Raw genomic sequence first — 22958 nt, 5'->3', positions numbered from 1 at the left:
ACGTTCATGGCAAGAATTTATGGCAAGACTTTCCAATCAGCAACTAATGAATGAATTTTGACAGGATGGTGCCTATAAGGGAGATATTCACTTAAGAAGCTACAAGTAGACGTTTGGGTGCACAATAATATTTATACTAATTTTATTGGAACTTCAGTTGCACGAAACTAGATAGTGTGCCTTTGGTACTATGCTTCTTCTAAATAGATCCATCTATAGCCTGTTACCATTTATCGAAAAAGCTTACCAGATACAACAGAACCATCTTTAATACTGTAAGGCACGTACATCCATCTATGGACATAAGAATAGCTTGTGGTGGGTACTACAATTTCTCTCTTGCCAGAAAGTTAATTACTTTCCAGGAAGGCAATGAGATCTATAGACAAGAACACTCTTTAATTACGTCACTGGAGGCCACACCGCCCATCGGTTTTAAGAGCAGCTAAACTAACTGCAGGTCCCATTAAGGACTTTCAGGAAATGCAATTAAATAGATGGTCAGCTGACAGAACTCCCACCCCCTCCCCAAAAAACTAAAAGAAAGGTCACAATGTCAGATTCAACCACATGTGGCAATTTGTTCTAAGCACTGTTGGTCACTGCTAGCACAGATGACAAAACCTACAATTGGCAATCTGTAGTACTGCAAGCACTGGGTGTCTTTAGAATCCGCTGCCTAGATTCACAATAAAACTGACAGGCGTTTTGAGCGTGTATGTGTGTGGAGGGAGGCGGATATTGAGTCCACAGACTGTTGCATCCATGGTTTACTTTCCGACAGAACCAACAATTACAAATTGGTTTAACGAGGCACAAAGGTTGAATGGCTGCTGCCTTTAGATGCCACTTAAAGCTCGGCATCGATATTTCCACATCACGTTAAAACAAGCTTTCCTATCTAAATCTCTGAGAGTACTGTACTTTTAATACAATCCCCCTATGCTTGAAATCCTGCTTTAGGTAAGGGATGGCTATTGCTGGGTTGTTTTCTCCAAATAACAAACTTTAGGCTAATCCAGGAGTGTCCAAGAGGGCCGCAGCCATGCTAGATTTTGAGAAATACTGCAAAGTAAATGATCCCCATTGGGATTCATTGTATGTATATTTATCGTCTGGATATCCTGAAAATTCAGCATGTTGTTACTCATGGTCAAATATTGGACACCACAAAGCCAAGACGTCAATGGGAATATTTTAGCTCTACCAACAAACGAGGGGAAGTCCAAATGCTGGATTACGTAGATTTGAGCTATTTGCAGCTAGTTGCATAAAGAACGGCAATCAGATTAGTTCTAAAATTTCTATATATATAAATATATATTAACATATATTACTAAGTGTCAACATGCTAACCCCACATATGAAAACCTATACCAAACTATATGAGCCCAATGTTACATTATGACTTTAGATCACTACTTTCGGTTATAAATAACCCACATAAGGCGCGCTCTTCAATGACACTGGATGTACCTGAAAATAAAAGAGCTGTCCATTTTTTCACTCCAGACAAATTATTTTCTGGGAGCTAGTTTCAAGCCTATTTATGTATAGCACCATTTTAAATCACTGTAAAGAATAAAAGTGGTAGAAAGTAAGTAGATGTACTTGAAAAAAGATCTAACTGATTTTAAAGAAGAAAAGTAGTTTAAATAAGCTAACGTGGTTGAAAATTACAAACGAGTGGAAGGGTGGATTCGAATGTACACAACAAATGGAAAAGGAAATACTATAACAAAATCCAAAGGCCAACTTCAAAAGCTGTGGCAGACTTCTAAATGGTTTATGCCTTCAGCAATCCAAAGTTGTGGCTGCTCAAAGTCAACAGGGCAAAGCCATTTTGCCCGGGTTGTCTGTACTGGGGCATGAAGAGAGATTTTATTGATGGATGGGAAAATATATTTTCTTTTTTTATGTTCTTTTTTTTACATCGTATTGTTTTTTTTTTTTGCAATGAGAAGAATAACACCTTTGTAAGAGGGACTGCAGATGGTAAAAGTAGAAAAATGAAATCACTTTCTTCAGAAATTAACAATTAACGGAAAAAAACGTACATCTGGTGACCTGAAACATGGACCCCATTGATTTATCCCCTCAGTTAACTCTTCTTCTATCTCTGACAAAGAACAGCCCCCTATTCTCCAATCTCACAGTTGCTATGAATTCACTATTGTAATAATCTAGGTGTAACAGAAACAGCTTTCGTCCCTCAACTGGACTCTTCACTAGAGGTGGATGCTATATCCAAGTCTATGGATCCGTGACTCACAACTAGTCGTAAGCGTTTGGATGGGGTGAATGGGCTGAATGCCACTGTTCTTTTTGTGTCCACATCCATCATCTGGCTTTCTTCTTCGAGAGAGGTGTCCTCAAAACAATCCATTATTTGCTCAGGTAGTCGCTTAATTTTCTTCTTGTTTGAGGAATCCGCTTGAACAGCACACGACCTCTTCTGGATGTTTGTAACACTGAGCTGCACGTACGCTTTTGAAGACAACTTGGGATCCATTGCAGCTCCCACGCTGCATAACCTCTTAACATCCACAAATGGATTGCTTGATGTTTTAGATGTCTGGCTGCCAGACATAACCCTAATATCTTGCTGGAGCTGTCCAACCTGCTCACATGCAGACAACTGGACTACTGGTGTGATACGAGCATAGCTGGATGCCGGCTTTCGGCTTGCAGAAAGAGGGTTATGCCTCTTTACTACTTCCCTTGAAGATGGGATGACACTTTCAGGTGCTGCTACCTTAATGCTTGTTTTGAAAAATGTCTGTTTGGTCCTGGGCGACCTACGAACTTCAATGTGAGAAGGCGTGTCCGAGTTTTTTAGGTCTTTTTCAACAGCACCTAGTAAATCACCCACTGATGTGTGTTGAAACACAAATTCTTCACTGTTAGGTAGGTGATCGACATCTACCCTCAACTGCATTCCAGATTCCTGGTTTGAGGTGTTTTCAGGGAAATTATTTAAAATAACATCTTCTAAGGATTTTGGCTCACTGTTTTGTTGAACAGTATCTACAAAAGATTGTTCACTGGCAGCATGAGGAGATCCATTCAGATTGGGAGCGTGATCCATCTCTGATTCCTTATGTATGTCATTGCTTGGGTTCGCTTGTGAACCAGAAAAAACTGACATTTGCACATCTTGAACAGTCGATTTGCTTAAGTCTACTTTAACATAGTGGGTTAAGCCAAACTTTTTAGGCAAACAAAGGTCTAGCGTTTGGGATGAGCACCATGAAGTTGTTTGTAACCTTGTGTTAGCAGGCCTAGTGGCTGAGTTCAACTCTTCAACATTATTTTCCCAAGACACTACAGAGGCGCGTTTTTTGTTTGAAGGCAGATGAAAGTGGTGCCGTTGGAGTAGACCTAATGAACCACAACCATTCTTTTGCTGTCCTGTAACATGTATAGCCCCAGTCTGTGCAGAAGAAAAATTCTGGTCTGAAGACAAGTGGAGAGCAAGCCTTTTTTTATGACGACCTAATGAGTCATGTGCATTTCTGTGCCTTCCCAGGTGTTCTTCAGGTTCTGACAAAGAACGCACATTAGATTCTTTAACATTATCAATCCTACCATTGGGACGGGAAAGATCATGACCCGAAAATAAGCGAAGTCGTTTTCTGTGGATCAAGCGCTTTGAGCTACGGATGTTTTTTTGCATGCATTCCTCAGAAAGTACATCAGGTGCTGACGAACTGCAAATTTTCGATTCTGCAACATTTATAGTTTTGACATCCGTAGGGGAAACATGCTGGCCAACAGATAGGCCATCAAGAAGTCGTCTGGGTCCCAGATTAACCAAAAGCCATGCATTCTTTGGTGGCCTTTCTTCAGCAGGCTCGTTGGGTGTGACAAAAGCCATTGAGCTCGGCTCTGTAACACGGACATCCCTAATTTCTGAAGGGCTATGGTTCTTGCCTAAAGAAATTGGAGACAAGCTGCTACTTGCATGCAAGACTGAAGAAGACACCTCTGGTGTTATAATGTTCCACTGGGAGCCAGGGCCCAGCTTCACAAGTTTTAGGCTAGGAACTTTTGTCTGAGGTTGACTGGAATTGCTAGCCTCTGTGCACATGTCCAAGCACCCTTTGCTGCTATCTTTAGGGTCTGTATACATTTTTTTGGTAACTGTAGATTTAGAAGATAAAGAAACTGCTATAGTTTGAGACTTTGTTCTTGTTCGTAGAGTTTTTGAGATTTGGCTTTTCAGCCTAAGGTTTGCATGGTTTTGATCGTGCCGCATGCGAGACACAGGCTCCCTCGTGACCCTGAAGCATTCACTGCGGATACGGGGAGTCTGATGTCGATAGTTTTGGTCACAACTGGCATAATTATGAAGCAGAATTCGTAGGTCCTTCAAAACAGTTCCACTGGGAAGGATAAACTTCACTGGCATTTCTGGATTTCCACTACTAGTGGCAGAGGTCATGTAGAAAGGCCGTGGGTGCCCTCCACTCCGTCTCTTTGCACTACTGTGAGAAAAAGGACTGGATGAGAGGGCAAAGGGGGACGTCCTGAGTCTCGCTGAAGAAGTCCTTCTTGATTGAGAACACCGTTTCTGTACGGTCAGGGACAGTCTGTACGTAGGGCCTATGAGAGAAGAGTATAAAGACTTGTCAGTTATCACTAAAAGTATCTTATAAACAACACAAACGGATGGTAATACAGCACTATAAAAAATTAACCGAATATTACTTAACACTGCTATGTTTATAGAGATTACTTACCTGTGACGGTGGCTCTGATGGCATTGCTTTTCAAATAAAATAACATTAAATTCTTACTGTGTCATTACAACTCACGGTTCACCTACATGTTGATATCATTAAATGCATTTCTGGGACCAAAATTACTCTGCTTAAATGGGCAACTGTATTCATTTCAAACAATCATGGCTGGACTCTGGACAATCAACTATTTGTGTAAAAGTGCACTCGATGGGCACCAGGAAAACACGCTTGCACCTAAAACAGAAAGTGCCTTTGAAGTACGTGTTAGATGCAGAACATGATTCGAGTATTCCCATCATCGAGTATTCCTATCAGAATCTGCCGAGTATTACTCGTCAATTTCCGATGGGAAAATGCTTTCAAAATCATATATGCAGCATGTAAGTAATCTGGGATGAAAAGGCAAGTGATAAGGTTAGATTGCGACTGCCTAATAAACGTTTTACTAGTTTCAGAATATGAAAGATACTGTGCATCACAAAAGGTTTATACATTCCAGACAGAGAAATGTACTTCAAAGCAATGGCCCCACAGCAGCCACTACCCGGGAGGATAAGCCCACAATATTTGTCATGGAGCATATCACCAGGTTTCATCTGAGATTGTTTCCACTAGTGGGTGAGGAGTGCAAGTGGAGTGTATTGTGATATGTAAAGTTGATGTAAAAGAGAGTAACCTCTGATCATTGCCAGCTTCCAGGAAGGACCGTGGGCACATGTGAATTACAGCACTACGTGTTATGAACACAGTTGCTCACTAATTAAGGAACAATTTATCTTCGGTTTGTGTGACTTTTGATACACAGGCTATGCGTAGACAGTATAACCGTTTCTACAAAAGCAGTGGCTAGCGGGCAGATGATTCAGAGGTTGGAACAAAGTTCGTACCACAGTCTGACCTACTATCGCCTATTAGCAGGCTTTAATATCCATCCAATAGTTTTTGGCAATTGTGAGATGGGCCAGGTGGCAGCTTTGTAGAGGTCGGCGAGAGGAATGTTACTGACGAAAGATATGGTGGCATTTTTTGTACACAATGTGTTCTGGGGACACAATAAATGAGTGCTTGACCTTAGCATAGCAAGTCGAGATGCATTTAATGATCCATCTCGCAGGGCCCCATTTAGAGATGGAGGGTAGGATTGACAAAGGCAACAAGAACTTGACTTGTGTTCTGAAAGGACTTGGTCATGTCAATAAGTACGTGAGAGCCCTTTTAACATTTAGTGTGTGTACGACCCTTTTAGCCACCTAATCTGGTGGCCCAAAGAAGACGGGCAGCTCCATGGTCGGATTGATGAGGAGGAGACTACCTTGGCAGAAATTTGGAGTTGGTCCGGAGGGCTACTCTATACTTGTGGACCTGGATGAAAGGTTTTTGGATAGTTAGGGGTTGAAGCTTGCTAATACTCCTACGCAAAGTTACTGCTATTAGGAAATGTACATTCTGTTACAAACTGCAAGTTCGAGGAGTAGAAAGCTTTAAAGGGTAGGCATAAGGGAGGCTCCAGTCAGGGACCTACAACTAGATGCCGAATGCCCCGTTGCAGATGCTGATACATATTACAGGCCTTTGCTCAGGTATGAGGGTTGATGTCCTCCCGGGGGAACCTGAAAGGCAGGCTTAGAGCTTCACATGCTGTGCTCGAAATATAACTTAGAGAGAAAATAATCTGGCGGCACTACGAAAGCCTTATTCTTGTGCTTCACTCTCATCGTTACTATTTTAATCTTACTGTGTTGTATAGTTCTGGTTATTGCAGCTCACGCTTTGCTATCTAAAATGCAGTCGTTTTATTAAACCAATCTTTAAAACTTAAACTGCCTTTGTCATTTATATATAAGACCGTACTGTGTATGAGAGAACCGGTTGTGATCTGAGTGACCACGACTTCCCTGAGAAGTACTAAAACGTCATGCGCTCGGCTGCCCAATTGTCTCTACCATTTGGGAGAGATGAGGCACTGCTAGTTAGCCGGAGCAAAACCCAGATTTAGAGTGACAAGTGTCATCCACCGTGGGTCAGACTCAGTCCCCCACACTGTGAACGATCTTGCCACTCAAAATCCAGTAGTCTCATTAGGATAATGAGAGCCTACGCGACATGGCGGCAAGGGCAATGTTGAGATTCCTCACAGCAGCAGGAGACGTTCTCAAAGGAATCACTCCTAATCAAGCCACTTGGTGAAGGCATTAACTATAGGGATTCTGAAATGGGAAGAATGTTACCTATTTTGTATCTATAATGCAACTGCTGTTAAGTATAAGCATATGGACATGTATCCTGGGCATGCCTTTTGCAAGTGTAGAATGTAGTAAATTATATCACATGCTAAGACCTTGAAGGGGTCTATTCATTTTGAGATTTAGAAGTGGACACATCTTGTTCATTTGGCCATGTTCCATGCATGCATGGTGCATTTACTTGCCTCACACAGTATAAGCATTCACCCTTCTGGGAGACCGAGATAACCAAATTCTGGGACTTCAGTTTCCAAATCACTAGGTCAGCTTTGTATAGTAGGGTGCATGACTTGATCTTAATTTTGAGTGAAAGTCTGGCCTCAGCTGCAGCTTCTCACATAGACTGAGGTACATCTGCAGAAGCATGAAGTACTAGGGTTGTCTGGTCCAGGTTGGGTCCAAAAGTATGAGTGTCATCTTCCTCATCACGTATGGGACAGGAGGGAGAGTAGGAAAAACTTAGCAAATATTCATGACCAATTAATCACTAGTGGGTACCTGGTGGTGCAGTTTTAGCATTTCGAATTTGTGGAGGTGGTGAAGAGGTCGATAGTCACAGTACCACTAATGAAAGTACCTGTGGAGGGCTTCTAAGTACAGTTCCTACTTATAGACTTGCTGATGGGTCCTGCTCAGCAGGTCAGCCAAGTCACTATTCACAAATGGCAAGCGCTTTTGTAACAGGTGGATTCTGTGGCAGATTGCCCAACAACAGATTTCTTGAGCCTGTGCAGACAGCTGCAGGGAGTGAGCCCCCCCGCATCTGAATGTAATATATAGTGGTTATGTTGTCTGTATTTAGACCAACCGTTTTCCATAGAATGAGCCTGACCAGGATAGACAGATCACTAGGAAGTAGAGGTAAGTGATGTGATGGCCTTGGTGCTGGGGATTTCAGGTGCCTTGAACGGTGATGTGATTGAGTTGCGCTCACCACCCACACAGAGGCATCTGTGGTAATTGTCACTTATAGGAGAGGGCTGATGAAAGGTCTGCTGAGCAACAGGTTGTTACTCTTCCACCAGAGTGCAGGGCATGGATCTTAATCAACATTATGTCATCCCAGTGGCCGTAAGTGTATGATCACTGCTGTGCAAGACAGTCTTGGAAGGGGGAGGGGGTGCATGTGCAGTCTTGTGGGCACTACTGCAAACCATAAAGCTTTATTTCCCTACAGTTTCATTGTAGTCTTTACTGTAAGAAGACATCCGGTCAGTCAGCAGCTGTTGGATTGCACCAGACTCTGCTCATTTGGGTTTGCTTTCCCAAAAAAAGCATTCAGGGTGAAGCCTAGGAAGGGCTGAATAGTGACTAGACTGTGGAGTAGGGATACCACTGCCTGAGTGACTAATCAAGAGCAGCAGCACACATTTTTGCCTGGTAGTCAATCGTCAAGGTATAGAAAGACCTGGATGAAGGTTCTGTAAAGATGCACAGCTATGGCAGCCAGGAACTACATGAACACCCTGGAAGCTGTGGTGACAACAAAGAGTAGAACTCTGACTTACTAGTGACAACCCTTGTCTTAATGTACTCTTTAAAGTTATCCAGGCCTGAGTTTTACATTGCCTGAAGGTGATGTCTATGGGAGTGGCGGTGGTGGGGGCAAAAGAGGGGGTGGTGGTGACTGCCTGATTGTAGGTGATTAGGGTGATGGGCTTGTGCCATGCCTTTATTCGTCTTGGGTTCCGTTGACGATCCAGCTGACTTCTTGAGGAGGCTCAGATGTAGAAAACCACAAACTATAACAGTTCCTTCGAAGATAGGTAAGAACCGAAGAATCAAACCGAAACATGGAGCGAAGGCACACAACGTCCGAACTCGACAGCAGAGAGAAAACAATCTAACAATGGAGTCAATGCCCATACACATTATCACTGAGAGGAGGAGTCACTCGACCTTGTGACTCGAAAGACTTCTTAAAAAAAAAAAAAAAAAAAAAAAACTTGCACAACTCCCAACCCAACACTAGGTAGCAGGAGTATGCAGAGCATGTGTATCTACAGCCACACATACCATCAAACGCTTTGTTACTGAATTGATTGCTTGCTTCTTTTTAGATGAATGTTAAAAAGTGTGCTCGGAATAACAGGGGGGGGGTGATGGGACGGGGACAAGGAGCCAATTAGGGTCCAGCACCCAGGCTCCAGAAGCTATGATACATTCAAAAAAGGAAGGAGAAAAAACAAAAACAAAAAGAAAGCAAGGTGATGGACGAGAACATGAGGGGAAAGGGGCACAGCTTAGCCAGCTAAGATGGCAGCAGCCTAATTTCGGATCTCCAGGTCAACTCACCGAACAACCTGAAATAGACCTGGCGACTGGGATCCTCGCTGCTTGAAAACAGTGCCTGGAGTTCGCCTGGGTAACTGGCGCAGACATACTAGGTGGTGGAGCTCTTGGACGCTGGGGCCCTCCTGTGCGACCGACGCGCCCTGCACCCAGGTCTTTCGATGGGGACGACTGGGCTGTGGTGATCGGCATGCTGGTGGACGCCCACAAGACTGGCCTGACCGCTGCTTGCTGTGCTTTAAATGGCTCAGCACCGCCTGCACAGAGGAGCAACATCCAGTGCCTGCGGGGGGACCATGCATCCCGAAGGGGTGATCAGGCTACTCCTGAGAGGCTGGAAAAGGCATGGAGTGATGGAAGGCGAGCGGGGCATGCGTGCAGGCCTCCTGGATACTGCCTAACTGACAGTCTGACCTAGAGATGAGGTCCTACGAGAATCCTGCTGGAGCCTTTGGATGCGGTAGCGGAGGGAAGACCCATGCGCGAGGGAGGCCGACGGGGCAGGCCCCCTCCTCCCTGGCACTGGCAGCGATAGCCTACAGACTGGTGTCCCCCTGGGCACACCCAATTTGGGGCATCATTGACCTTGCAGTGGCTGACTTGGGATCGAGCTGGGGCCCCTACATACTGGGAGTCCCGACGAGATGGCTGTGCTCCATGGCCTCAACTGGCCCTGCTCCTGAAGGACTCTGGCTGGTTCTTAGGTGGTAACGGCATGTGCCAGTCCAGACTTTCGGTGCTATCCTGTGGGGCGCGACGGAACCCCTGCCAGCTGCTGACTGTACTATGCCTGGGCTGCGGACACCATGCAATACGCAAAGGTCAGTTTGGGTGTACAGCAGTGTTACTACCTGACAATGCCTGTCTACCTGCACAATGCCCCTGTGATGAACAGAGGGGTTGCATGCTCCTTGTTGGAACTGCCTGGCCCCCTGTAGTGAGTTGAGGGGACGTCCTGGTTGTTCACCCCCGGTGGTACTGCATTTACCGACACAATCCCCGACTCCTGGCCCTTTCATGCAACCATCTAGCATCACAGATGTTACACAGGATTGGAACAAATCAAAACTTATGATGAAGGACTGCCTCTGCTGCCTCAGTACCCGATTATGCAGACAACTGTGTTCGCCTTTTACCCTGAAAATTGGCGCATGTTGACCAGGGGTAAGCCCAAACCGAAATCCCAGGGACTGCAGCTTGCTGGCTCCTGCCCTGATCGCCTACAGATTGAGGGGGAAGTGGGCAAGGAGTCCATGCCATCCAACATGCAAGACACCCTCAATAGGATCTTGGGAGCAATCGAATATATCAAACTGATCTTGTATCCACGAATTATGCCATATACGTACAGATCATCACAAACTGTCTGATAGGGTGCAGGAAGTGGAGACGACACTGGAGGACCTACAGCCAACCCATCACACAATGCAGTCCCAAATTACTCAACTTACTGAGCGAATCCAAAGACTCAAACATCGAGCCGAAGATGCTGAAGGTCGCAGCCGACTTAACAATGTGCATACTGTTGGGCTTCCTGAGGGAGTGAAGGGGTCGGATGCAGTGATCTATCTGGAGTACTGGGTGAAATGGCTCATGGACGCGCAAGCCCCTCATGCCATTCTTCGCACTAGAGAGGGCACACCATGTCCATGTCTGGGAACAGTCGCCGGGGAGATCAACTAGGCCGATGGTAGCTAAACATCTGCACTATAGGGACCATGACCTGCTGCTGCAGAGGGCTTGCGAAGCAGGCCCGTTTGAAATAGCTGGTGGAAGGGCCACCCTGTTCCCGGATTTCATGCTAACGGTCCATGTTAGGCGTGCCACCTTCACGACAGTGAAGCGGACTTTACGCGAAGAAGGAAGCAGGTACTCCTTGATCTTTCCCTCTAAACTGAAGAAGATGGAGGGTCACACTCACTTCTGCCAAGAACCAGATGAAACATGGACATGGCTCGAGACATATTGTGCAGGAACTGCTGGAGTGCAGAGTGATGAGCCCAAGACGCCCTGGTAAGAGGGGGCGCTCATAGGAGTCTTTTAAAACTGCCCGGGTAATGAAATCCACTCAGCAGCAAAACATGACAGGGTAAGAGGACGGCCCTGCAGGTGGTGGTGTATCTGGCAGAGATTGGCCTCCCGGACAAAGAGCTTGAGTCTGAGCTGCACCCCCTGGATATTGGAGAGTCCACTGACTTTGTGGTTAGCGTGATGGAGGGGCTCCCCATATGACACCCCAAACAGCAGAAGACATCCCCTAATGTGTACGGGCTCTGCCTAAGTGTATGGCTGGTGTAGGAAGTTGGCTCTGTATGTGCTATTTCAAAGTAAGGAATAGCATGCACAGAGTCCAAGGGTTCCCCTTAGAGGCAAGATAGTGGCAAAAAGAGATAATACTAATGCTCTATTTTGTGGTAGTGTGGTCGAGCAGTAGGCTTATCAAAGGAGTAGTGTTAAGCATTTGTTGTACATACACACAGGCAATAAATGAGGAACACACACTCAGAGACAAATCCAGCCAATAGGTTTTGTTATAGAAAAAATATATTTTCTTAGTTTATTTTAAGAACCACAGGTTCAAATTCTACATGTAATATCTCATTTGAAAGGTATTGCAGGTAAGTACTTTAGGAACTTTGAATAATCACAATAGCATATATACTTTTTACATAAAACACAATAAGCTGTTTTAAAAGTGGACACTGCAATTTTCACAGTTCCTGGGGGAGGTAAAGTATTGTTAGTTCTTGCAGGTAAGTAAACCACCTACGGGGTTCAAATTGGGGTCCAAGGTAGCCCACCGTTGGGGGTTCAGAGCAACCCCAAAGTTACCACACCAGGAGCTCAGGGCCGGTCAGGTGCAGAGTTCAAAGTGGTGCCCAAAACGCATAGGCTTCAATGGAGAGAAGGGGGTGCCCCGGTTCCAGTCTGCCAGCAGGTAAGTACCCGCGTCTTCGGAGGGCAGACCAGGGGGGGTTTTGTAGGGCACGGGGGGGACGGACACAAGTCCATACAGAAAGTACACCCTCAGCAGCGCGGGGGCGGCCGGGTGCAGTGTGCAAACAAGCGTCGGGTTTCCAATGGGAGTCAATGAGAGACCAAGGGGTCTCTTCAGCGGTGCAGGCAGGCAAGGGGGGGGGGGGCTCCTCGGGGTAGCCACCACCTGGGCAAGGGAGAGGGCCTCCTGGGGGTCACTCCTGCACTGAAGTTCCGATCCTTTAGGTGCTGGGGGCTGCGGGTGCAGGGTCTTTTCCAGCCGTCGGGATTTTAGAGTCAGGCAGTCGCGGTCAGGGGGAGCCTTGGGATTCCCTCTGCAGGCGTCGCTGTGGGGGCTCAGGGGGGACAACTTTGGTTACTCACAGTCTCGGAGTCGCCGGAGGGTCCTCCCTGAGGTGTTGTTTCTCCACCAGTCGAGTCGGGGTCGCCGGGTGCAGTGTTGCAAGTCTCACGCTTCTTGCGGGGATTGCAGGGGTCTTTAAATCTGCTCCTCTGTAACAAAGTTGCAGTCTTTTTGGAACAGGTCCGCTGTCCTCAGGAGTTTCTTGTTCCTCTTGAAGCAGGGCAGTCCTCTGAGGATTCAGTGGTCGCTGGTCCTGGAGAAAGCGTCGCTGGAGCAGGTTTCTTTAGAAGGCAGGAGACAGGCCGGTAGGACTGGGGCCAAAGCAGTTGGTGTCTTCTTTCTTCTTCTGCAGGGGTTTTCAGCTCAGCAGTCTTCTTCTTGGGTAAGTTGCAGGAATCTATTTTCCTAGGTTCTGGGGAGCCCCTAAATACTGAATTTAGGGGTGTGTTTAGGTCTGGGAGGGCAGTAGCCAATAGCTACTGTCCTTGAGGGTGGGTACACCCTCTTTGTGCCTCCTCCCTGAGGGGAGGGGGGCACATCCCTATTCCTATTGGGGGAATCCTCCTTCTACAAGATGGAGGATTTCTAAAAGTCAGAGTCACCTCAGCTCAGGACACCTTAGGGGCTGTCCTGACTGGCCAGTGACTCCTCCTTGTTTTTCTCATTATCTCTCCTGGACTTGCCGCCAAAAGTGGGGGCTAGGTCCAGGGGGCGGGCATCTCCACTAGCTGGAGTGCCCTGGGGCCTTGTAACACGAAGCTTGAGCCTTTGAAGCTCACTGCTAGGTGTTACAGTTCCTGCAGGGGGGAGGTGTGAAGCACCTCCACCCAGAGCAGGCTTTGTTTCTGTCCTCAGAGAGCACAAAGGCTCTCACCGCATGGGGTCAGAAACTCGTCTCTCAGCAGCAGGCTGGCAGAGACCAGTCAGTCCTGCACTGAACAATTGGGTAAAATACAGGGGGCATCTCTAAGATGCCCTCTGTGTGCATTTCTTAATAAATCCAACACTGGCATCAGTGTGGGTTTATTATTCTGAGAAGTTTGATACTAAACTTCCCAGTATTCAGTGTAGCCATTATGGAGCTGTGGAGTTCGTTTTTGACAGACTCCCAGACCATATACTCTTATGGCTACCCTGCACTTACAATGTCTAAGGTTTTGCTTAGACACTGTAGGGGCATAGTGCTCATGCACCTATGCCCTCACCTGTAGTATAGTGCACCCTGCCTTAGGGCTGTAAGGCCTTCTAGAGGGGTGACTTACCAATGCCACAGGCAGTGGGAGGTTGGCATGGCACCCTGAGGGGAGTGCCATGTCGACGTAGTCATTTTCTCCCCACCAGCACACACAAGCTGGCAAGCAGTGTGTCTGTGCTGAGTGAGGGGTCCCTAGGGTGGCATGCCCTTAGAGACATTCCCTGGCATCAGGGCCCTTGGTACCAGGGGTACCAGTTACAAGGGACTTACCTGGGTGCTAGGGTTGTGCCAATTCTGGAGACAATGGTACATTTTAGGTGAAAGAACACTGGTGCTGGGGCCTGGTTAGCAGGGTCCCAGCACACATCTCAGTCAAGTCAGCATCAGTATCAGGCAAAAAGTGGGGGGTAACTGCAACAGGGAGCCATTTCTTTACAGCTGGCTACTAGATTAATGATGCAGGCCAACCTACTCACTGGAAGGTGACCCTAAAGCTCGTGCGGTCCGCCCGCGATCACCCACCGGTTACTCCAGCTGGATGATGACAATGGGAATTTATATACTGGTTTGGGCAGCCAGCTGTTGCTCGGCTACTCTTGGGGAGTGGAGCTGGAGTTTGTTTTTAATATTTGTGCCCGTGGTCACTTTTGGGGACACATTATATTTTTGGAACATGTTGTGGGGTGGTACAGAGGAGCATGGATGCACAAATTGGTTGACATGGCTGCCACATATTTCATTCTTAAAAACTGTCCTGGAATATCCAGGGCCTGGGCTCTATGGCCCAACGCCATAAGATTCTCTCTTATATGAAACGCAGGGGGTTACAGATTGCCATGCTGGGGGGAATCACACCTCACTCAAATGGAAGTTTAACGTCTTCGCAAACATTCGCGTGAGCAGTTGCATGCAACTACATACTCCGCTTTCGCAAGAGGGGTGGCAATCTGGGTGCGAGCAGGTTTATCTTTTGAGGCCTCCTCGGTGGATGTGGATAAAGAAGGTCGCTATGTATTGGTGGAGGGACGCCTAGTACTAGGAAGTATGTATGCCCCCAACTATGACCAGATTCCTTTTTTACATTTGTGTCTGCCCGTTTGGCATGATTTACTGATGTCCCACTCCTTATGGGAGGAGACTTTAATGGTGTCCTAGACTCCCTCTTGCACCACTCAACCCAACCGTTACGAGGCACGGCAACATTTAGGGTGCCAACTGGTATGGTGAACTGGATAAACTTATGGGGCACAGTGGACATATGGCGTCTCCAAACCCCCTTGGTAGAGACTACCATACTACTTCCACCTCTACCACGTGACACCAGAATAGACTGAATCCTATGCTCTGCCTCCCTCAGTGGTATGGTTACACATGCAAAATACCTAGGTTGGAGTATACCTGATCATAGCCCGCATTTAATTTACCTTAAAGGCCAGAGGCCTGCCCCCCTGTTCCAACTTGGCATTTGCACTCCGATGCACTGGAGGATGACATCTTTCAGGAGGCACTGACAACTAGGTTGACTGAGTATTTATCATTGAACTCTAGGATAGCATCCAGTATGGGAACACGAGTGGGAGGCCCTAAAAGTTGTACTGCATGGGCACTGCTTGGGGAAAACTGTGGGAATTAGGCAGGACTTAGATGAGACATTACATGCTTAGAGACTATCACATGCTTAGAGACTATTCTTCACCAGTGTGACAAACTCAATGGCACTTTTAAGCCTGCTAGAAACTCAGGTGCTCTATAATTTTGCGCTGGAGCGTGTTCTCTGTCACGTTTATAAAAAATATATTGCCAGAGTTCACGAGGAAGAAGAGAAGGCGGGGAGGCTGCTGGCCTGGTTGGCCCAGCTGGAGACTGGGGGACACACCAATTACCCAATTGACCAACGCGGAGAGAACTATACTTAACTCACCCACTCAAATAAGCACTACATTTATTACCTACTACATGTCCCTACATGGCCCTGCAGGTGCCTATGTCTGATAAGATATGGGGCTTTCTGGCAGCTCTCCCTGGGATGTTCTTTCTGAGAGAGATAGTGATGCATTGGGGACACAGCTGATGATGGCGGTTAAGGCTGCCATGGGGATCCTCTATAGGATTCCCGAAGCAGGTGGTCATCAAAAGGCATATGCAGGTTAAGATGCTGTACCACTGGCCTCAAGGAAATGAAGAGCAGCCTACCATTTCTTATTAAAACCACTGCCCCAGCTATTTGCCAAAATTCTGTGCCAGCCACAATCTTCAGGTCAGTCAATCATAGCAGTTGATACTTTGCCACTTTGGACAGAATCATTAGAGATTCCACAGAAGAAAATCAAGGTATGTGGACATGTCTGACCACATCAAAGCAGCTGACTACAGCCAGTGAACCAACAGCTCTCAGTAAGGGTGGAGACTCTTGTCAAAGCTTGCCATCTTCCTACTTTCCCGTCTGGTGCAGCTGTGCACGAGAAAGAAGGGTTTCTCGAACAGTGATGTGCGGTTTGCATTATTGCATAGTCTGACTTTGGGTGACTATTGAGGCATAAATTTATATTGTCCAGGGCTCTGTATTTTTCTTTTTTTTTTTTAGCAAGTCTAGGTACCACGTATATGAAAGAGGCTAGAATTTGCAGAATGGTAGCTCTTCCTTGCAAAATGTGGATAATATGGGAATTGCTTTCACTCATTTTCTGGGTGCTTCCTTAAAGCCATAGCAAAATAAGTCTGATTCGTTGACTTGTACAAGTAAATTAAACCATTTTGATGCTCCTTCCATCAATGTACAAAAACAGACAATACCGTCAGGTGAGGAGCCTCCATGAGAAGGTGGGTGCACCCGATTAAGAGGATATCTATATGTACCACTCAACAGAATGTTGCAGACATTATAGGAGTTCTTCCTCTTCTTCTATGTTGCCGTTTGATGAGTGTAACCACATGTGAAAGTTATGGATCTGCCAAAACTTGTAGAGGATGAGGATAAGATGGCTTTGGAGTCTGTGTCAGAGTTGGCTATGGTGTCTCATGCAAAGGTGGTTGTGGTGGACCATCCGAGCAAATTGGTGCTCGGGGAAAATTATTATAGCAACCTTACATCATTTTATGAAGATAGTGCTGCAGGATAACTGGTACCTTAGAATTGGTTGTTCCTGTGATGGATTTATCATAGTATTAATTGTAACATATGTTGTATTGGGGGGTGACCATATCGCCAGAGTGATTCCTCATCCTCTGGATAATAACACTGCCTCTCTTCTTCCTGTTCATAATGCTCCTAGTCTCCATCTTCATTACATTTTACATGCAGCTGCATCAGACTGGTAGCTGTTCCGAATTGACCTTCGTCTTGTGAAACTCCTGTGAGCAGAAATTCTGAAGGCATATGCTGTGTAACTTTACTTAGTCAGGTGTCTTCTGAAGCAAACAAAAAAAACTTTTTTTTTCCTTTTTTGATGAGGACTACAATGGTGACATCCACTGTTGCTCCAATAGCGGACTTTTTGGCTATGGAATAGTTACAGTGGCTCTTCCAGAAATGATGGGCTTACCACTGCTGAAGGGTTCGCTGTTGAAGGTAGATGTGGCATAGGTGATGGAGTCTCTGACACGTCTCTCTACGGAAGTCAGACAGGGGAGCAGTCAATGGCACCTTAAATGCTGATAGAAGACTGGAGACTGATATCTCTTGTCAAACAGCTAACTTAAAACCACCAACAGGTATGAGGTCGTTTTTCCTTTATGTGCCTTGAAGATGATTTTGGTGGCTTATCTGGGTCCTTTTCAGACTTTTTAGAGCGCATGCGAGGGGGCTCAGCTCATGCATTCAGAGAACTCATATCAGAAGACCTCTTGTGAGATGAAGATGCTCCCTCAGTGTGACAATAGGTGGTCTCCTACCATCTGATAGATGAGAAATCTTCACATAGTGCCTGAGACGGACTTGTCAGTAGTCACATTCTTCTAGAGGAACTGAAGTAGCAAACACTCTTGGTCATTCAGAGTCCAACTTAAAATTTTACACCCCTTCGGCTTGTGTTGTGTGTTCAAGTAAATGCAGTATCCACAAGCAACTTCTTCTTTTCAAAAGGACTTACAAGCTCTAACGTTTTCTTAGCTGACTCAAGACACGGTCCTAAAAAACCTGATGTTTCAGTCATGCGCTGGGTCAAAACGGCAGCACAGATGTTCTGAGGTCGAGAAGTCCAACTTAGTTCAGTGTGTTTAAGTATCTTGTGGAGAAAATATTCTCGGAGCACAGTTCTGAGAGGAACTTTATGTGATTAAAAAAAGGCTTTCATGAGTACTACAGGAGACTGGCCCAAATGGTGGTTCAGATTAATACAGCTTTTGATTTGTCAAAAGTGGTGTGCTTCCAAAGAAAGACTGCATACTCTTTCAACAGCTGTGATTAATTATTCATCTAGTTGTTTGAGCCAGGCTCTTTATCAAGCAAAGCTGTTGTATGTGACCTATCAGTCCCAAATACCACAGTGATGGATAAAGTTTGTCATTTAAAGTAACGCAAAAGCCATTACAATGGTGTTAATAAACTTCAACTAGCTGGTAAGCCCTTCAACGTTGGGGGGAATGAACCATACCGCTCAATTTTATGAAGGGTATGACCAGACCCCTGCCATCAACTTACACTGTGTGGAGCTTCACCTAGTTATTTTGTGCAGCCCTGTGGATCACTGCACTGTATGCAGTCATTTTCTCTGGTGATGACAGCTTAGCAGGGGCATAGTTCTAGATCTGTATCGTCTTGGGTATCTACCACAGTCATCCCAGGAATCACCCCTTCCTGCAGCCAAAAAGGCACATCATTGAGGCCATTCAGGTAGTAGGGGCTGCCTGGTTCTGACTTAGGAGTGGTGCTGGTGGAGGCCTGGAAGGCAAAGGTGGAAAATGTGTAGAGCTGATAGCCGAGCTTCGGAGCCTTTTGAGGCTTGGTGGCTTCGAAGGGTCACATGGTAGTTCTTTGAAAGTGAACTGATGCTTTTTTGGGATGTGGATAAGTCAAGAGCCCATGCTTTTCAGCAAGTAATTCTAAAACCTTTTTAAGATGGACCACTCAATGGTTTCTGACTTTGAGAGTGAGGTGTGCGTCACAGCCAGTCTCGGGACCAGGTACACTTAAAGCATAGACTTCATATCAGAGTGAGGCTTGTGGAATCCTCAGGGGATGAGGTGGCAGTAGTATGATCTACTTGGGCCAGGTATCCACCAAGCCTCAAATCTAGAGCGTCCCAGTGGAGGCGACAAAGGCTTGTGGCATTTGCAATGACACTCAGAGCTCGATGCTAAACGTCTATGGGAGAGGTGTTCTGCCTCAGTAAAAGGGTATTTCAGGACTCAAGAATGACCTTCATGTGCAGATGAAGAGCATGGAGTTGGCTTTCTTTTTTCGGTCCTGATTATAACTGTGGCTCAGCTGGGGTGTGGAATTCCTATAGCCCGGCACCCAGGAAATAATTTCTGGGGTCAAGGACAACAAGTTTTCCTGTTTATTTTGTCCTTGAAACAAGTGGTCCCCCAAACCCCTGCAACACAAACCCTTTGGCTGCCAGTTTACAGTACCATAATATGGATCAGGCAACAGCATTTTCTTCAGTTAAGGTAACATTTGTGTCATATGTTAATGCTGTTCAAACTTGTATTTTTGGTTCATTAATGCAAAGCTTTTACTATTAGGAGGAGAGCTCTAAAGGAATGCTGTAAGCTAGCACCCCACTACTGACAGGGGTTCCAGAATAAAAATGTGTACACACGTGTGCAAAACTTATCAATATAAGGCTATGTATACTGCTGACTGAATGCTCTCTGATTAGATGCAAATATTTGCAGAAGCTTGAAAGCAAGATTGACAACTGTTTGCTTTTAAAATAAAATGTTAACCAAAAAATGCATGTCGGAAGCTTGTTCAATGAGTGGCGGACACCTGTGGTGCTACACCTTATACTGGGTCCAAGCAACCCCAATTAGTTAGTGTTACAGTGTCTAGACAGCCAGGGCTCTCTAGGGTAGCTGTGGTGAGCAGCCAAGACTTTTCTAGGAGGCATATGAAACACTTACAATACCACAGGAGTCACACAGTAACTTATCACACATGAAATGAACCACACAGTGTTGCAAAATGAAAATGTCACTTACCCAGTGTACATCTGTTCGTGGCATTGGTCGCTTCAGATTCACATGTTGTGCACAGTCCGCCATCTGGTGTTGGGTCGGAGTGTTACAAGTTGTTTTTCTTCAAAGAAGTCTTTTGAGTCACGAGACCGAGGGACTCCTCCTCTTTGCTTCCATTGCGCATGGGCGTCGGCTCCATCTTAGATTGTTTTCCCCGCAGAGGGTGAGGTAGGAGTTGTGTGTGTTAGTAATAGTGCCCATGCAATGGAATGAATAAGTATGTACAAATTAAGGTTAAGTAATATATATATATATATACAAATGTACAAATGTTGAAGATAACTTCCAACGGCTACAGGCTTCCGGGGAGGCGGGTGGGCACATGTGAATCTGCAGCGACCAATGCCACGAACAGATGTACACTGGGTAAGTGACATTTTCAGTTCGATGGCATCTGTTGCTGCAGATACACATGTTGTGCATAGACTAGTAAGCAGTTATCTCCTCAAAAGCGGTGGCTCAGCCTGTAGGAGTGGAAGTAGTCTGAAACAAAGTTCTCAGTACGGCTTGACCTACTGTGGCTTGTTGTGCGGATAGCACGTCTACACAGTAGTGTTTAGTAAATGTGTGAGGCGTGGACCATGTGGCTCCCTTACATATTTCGTGCATTGGAATATTTCCTAGGAATGCCATGGTAGCGCCTTTTTTTCTGGTTGAGTGTGCCCTTGGTGTAATGGGCAGTTGTCTCTTTGCTTTAAGATAGCAGGTTTGGATGCACTTAACTATCCATCTGGTTATACCTTGTTTTGATATTGGGTTTCTTGTATGAGGTTTTTGAAATGCAATAAACAGTTGTTTTGTTTTCCTAACCTCCTTTGTTCTGTCGATGTAGTACATTAGTGCTCTTTTGACATCTAATGTATGTAGTGCCCTTTCAGCTACTGAGTCTGGCTGTGGGAAGAACACTGGTAACTCTACCGTTTGATTTAAGTGGAACGGTGAAATAACCTTTGGTAGGAATTTAGGATTGGTTCTTAGTACAACCTTATTTTTGTGTATTTGGATAAAAGGTTCTTGTATTGTAAACGCCTGAATTTCACTTACTCTTCTTAGAGATGTGATGGCAATGAGAAATGCAACTTTCCAGGTTAAGAATTGTATTTCGCAAGAATGCATGGGTTCAAAAGGTGGTCCCATGAGTCTTGTCAGGACGATGTTAAGGTTCCATGAAGGAACAGGTGGTGTTCTTGGTGGTATTATTCTTCTTAGGCCCTCCATAAATGCTTTAATGACGGGTATCCTAAATAGTGAAGTTGAATGGGTAATCTGCAGGTATGCAGATATTGCTGCAAGGTGTATTTTAATGGAAGAGAAGGCTAGATTTGACTTTTGTAAGTGTAGTAAGTATCCCACTACATCTTTTGGGGATGCGTGTAATGGATGAACTTGATTATTATGGCAGTAGCAAACAAACCTTTTCCATTTGCTTGCATAGCAGTGTCTAGTGGATGGTCTTCTAGCTTGTTTTATGACTTCCATACATTCTTGAGTGAGGTTTAAATGTCTGAATTCTAGGATTTCAGGAGCCAGATTGCTAGATTGAGCGATGCTGGGTTTGGATGCCTGATCTGCTGTTTGTGTTGTGTTAACAGATCTGGCCTGTTGGGTAACTTGACGTGTGGTACTACTGACCGGTCTAGTAGTGTTGTGTACCAAGGTTGTCTTGCCCATGTTGGTGCTATTAATATGAGTTTGAGTTTGTTTTGACTCAATTTGTTTACTAGATATGGAAGGAGAGGGAGAGGGGGAAAAGCGTATGCAAATTTCCCTGACCAGTTCATCCATAGGGCATTGCCTTGAGACTGTCTGTGTGGGTACCTGGATGCGAAGTTTTGGCATTTTGCGTTCTCTTTTGTTGCAAATAGGTCTATTTGCGGTGTACCCCAAAGTTTGAAGTAAGTGTTTAGGATTTGGGGGTGACTCTCCCATTCGTGGACCTGTTGGTGATCTCGAGAGAGATTGTCTGCAAGTTGATTTTGGATCCCTGGAATAAACTGTGCTATTAGGCGAATGTGGTTGTGAATTGCCCATTGCCATATCTTTTGTGCTAGGAGACATAGCTGTGTCGAGTGTGTTCCCCCTTGCTTGTTTAGGTAATACATTGTTGTCATGTTGTCTGTTTTGACAAGAACGTATTTGTGGGTTATGATGGGTTGAAATGCTTTTAGCGCCAGGAATACTGCTAGTAATTCGAGGTGATTTATATGCAGTTTTGTTTGATGTACGTCCCATTGTCCTTGGATGCTGTGGTGATCGAGGTGTGCTCCCCACCCTGTCATGGAAGCATCTGTTATTACGTATTGTGGCACTGGGTCTTGGAACGGCCGCCCTTTGTTTAAATTTGTACTGTTCCACCATAGAAGCGAGATGTATGTTTGGCGGTCTATCAACACCAGATCTAGAAGGTGACCCTGTGCATGTGACCATTGTGATGCTAGGCACTGTTGTAAGGGCCTCATGTGCAGTCTTGCATTTGGGACAATGGCTATGCATGAGGACATCATGCCTACGAGTTTTAAAACCACTTTTGCCTGTATTTTTAGTGTTGGATACATGGCCTGTATGACCTTGTGAAAATTTTGAACCCTTTGTGGACTCGGAGTGGCTAATCCTTTTGTTGTGTTGATTACCGCTCCTAAGTAGTGCTGTATTTTGCACGGCACAATGTGTGATTTTTTGTAGTTGAGGGAGAACCCGAGTTTGTAGAGGGTTTGTATGACATACTCTGTGTGTTGTGAACACTTTGTTAGCGAGTTGGTCTTGATTAGCCAATCGTCTAGATACGGGAATACGTGTATTTGCTGCCTTCTGATGTGTGCGGCTACTACTGCTAGGCATTTGGTAAATACTCTTGGTGCGGTCGTTATACCGAACGGTAAGACTTTGAATTGATAGTGTATTCCCTTGAATACAAACCTTAGGTATTTCCTGTGCGAAGGGTGTATCGGTATGTGGAAATACGC

The 22958-nt window shown here is 45.6% G+C and overlaps 1 protein-coding gene across 4 annotated transcripts in view; it reads right to left on the bottom strand.

Annotated features, from left to right (window-relative positions):
• Nucleotides 1–250: 250 nt before the first annotated feature.
• Nucleotides 251–22958, bottom strand: part of KMT5C (lysine methyltransferase 5C) — a 163237-nt gene continuing 140529 nt past the window's right edge. For all 4 annotated transcript variants that reach the window (XM_069200771.1, XM_069200772.1, XM_069200768.1 and 1 more), the window contains one exon: nucleotides 251–4605. In XM_069200771.1, the coding sequence (XP_069056872.1) occupies nucleotides 2213–4605 (2393 nt within the window). In that variant the 3' untranslated portion in view covers nucleotides 251–2212. The remainder of the gene's footprint in view (nucleotides 4606–22958) is intronic.

This window comes from Pleurodeles waltl, chromosome 7, assembly GCF_031143425.1.
Source record: "Pleurodeles waltl isolate 20211129_DDA chromosome 7, aPleWal1.hap1.20221129, whole genome shotgun sequence".
NCBI classification, from domain to species: Eukaryota; Metazoa; Chordata; class Amphibia; order Caudata; family Salamandridae; genus Pleurodeles; species Pleurodeles waltl.
This window is presented reverse-complemented; position numbering and strand designations above follow the sequence as displayed.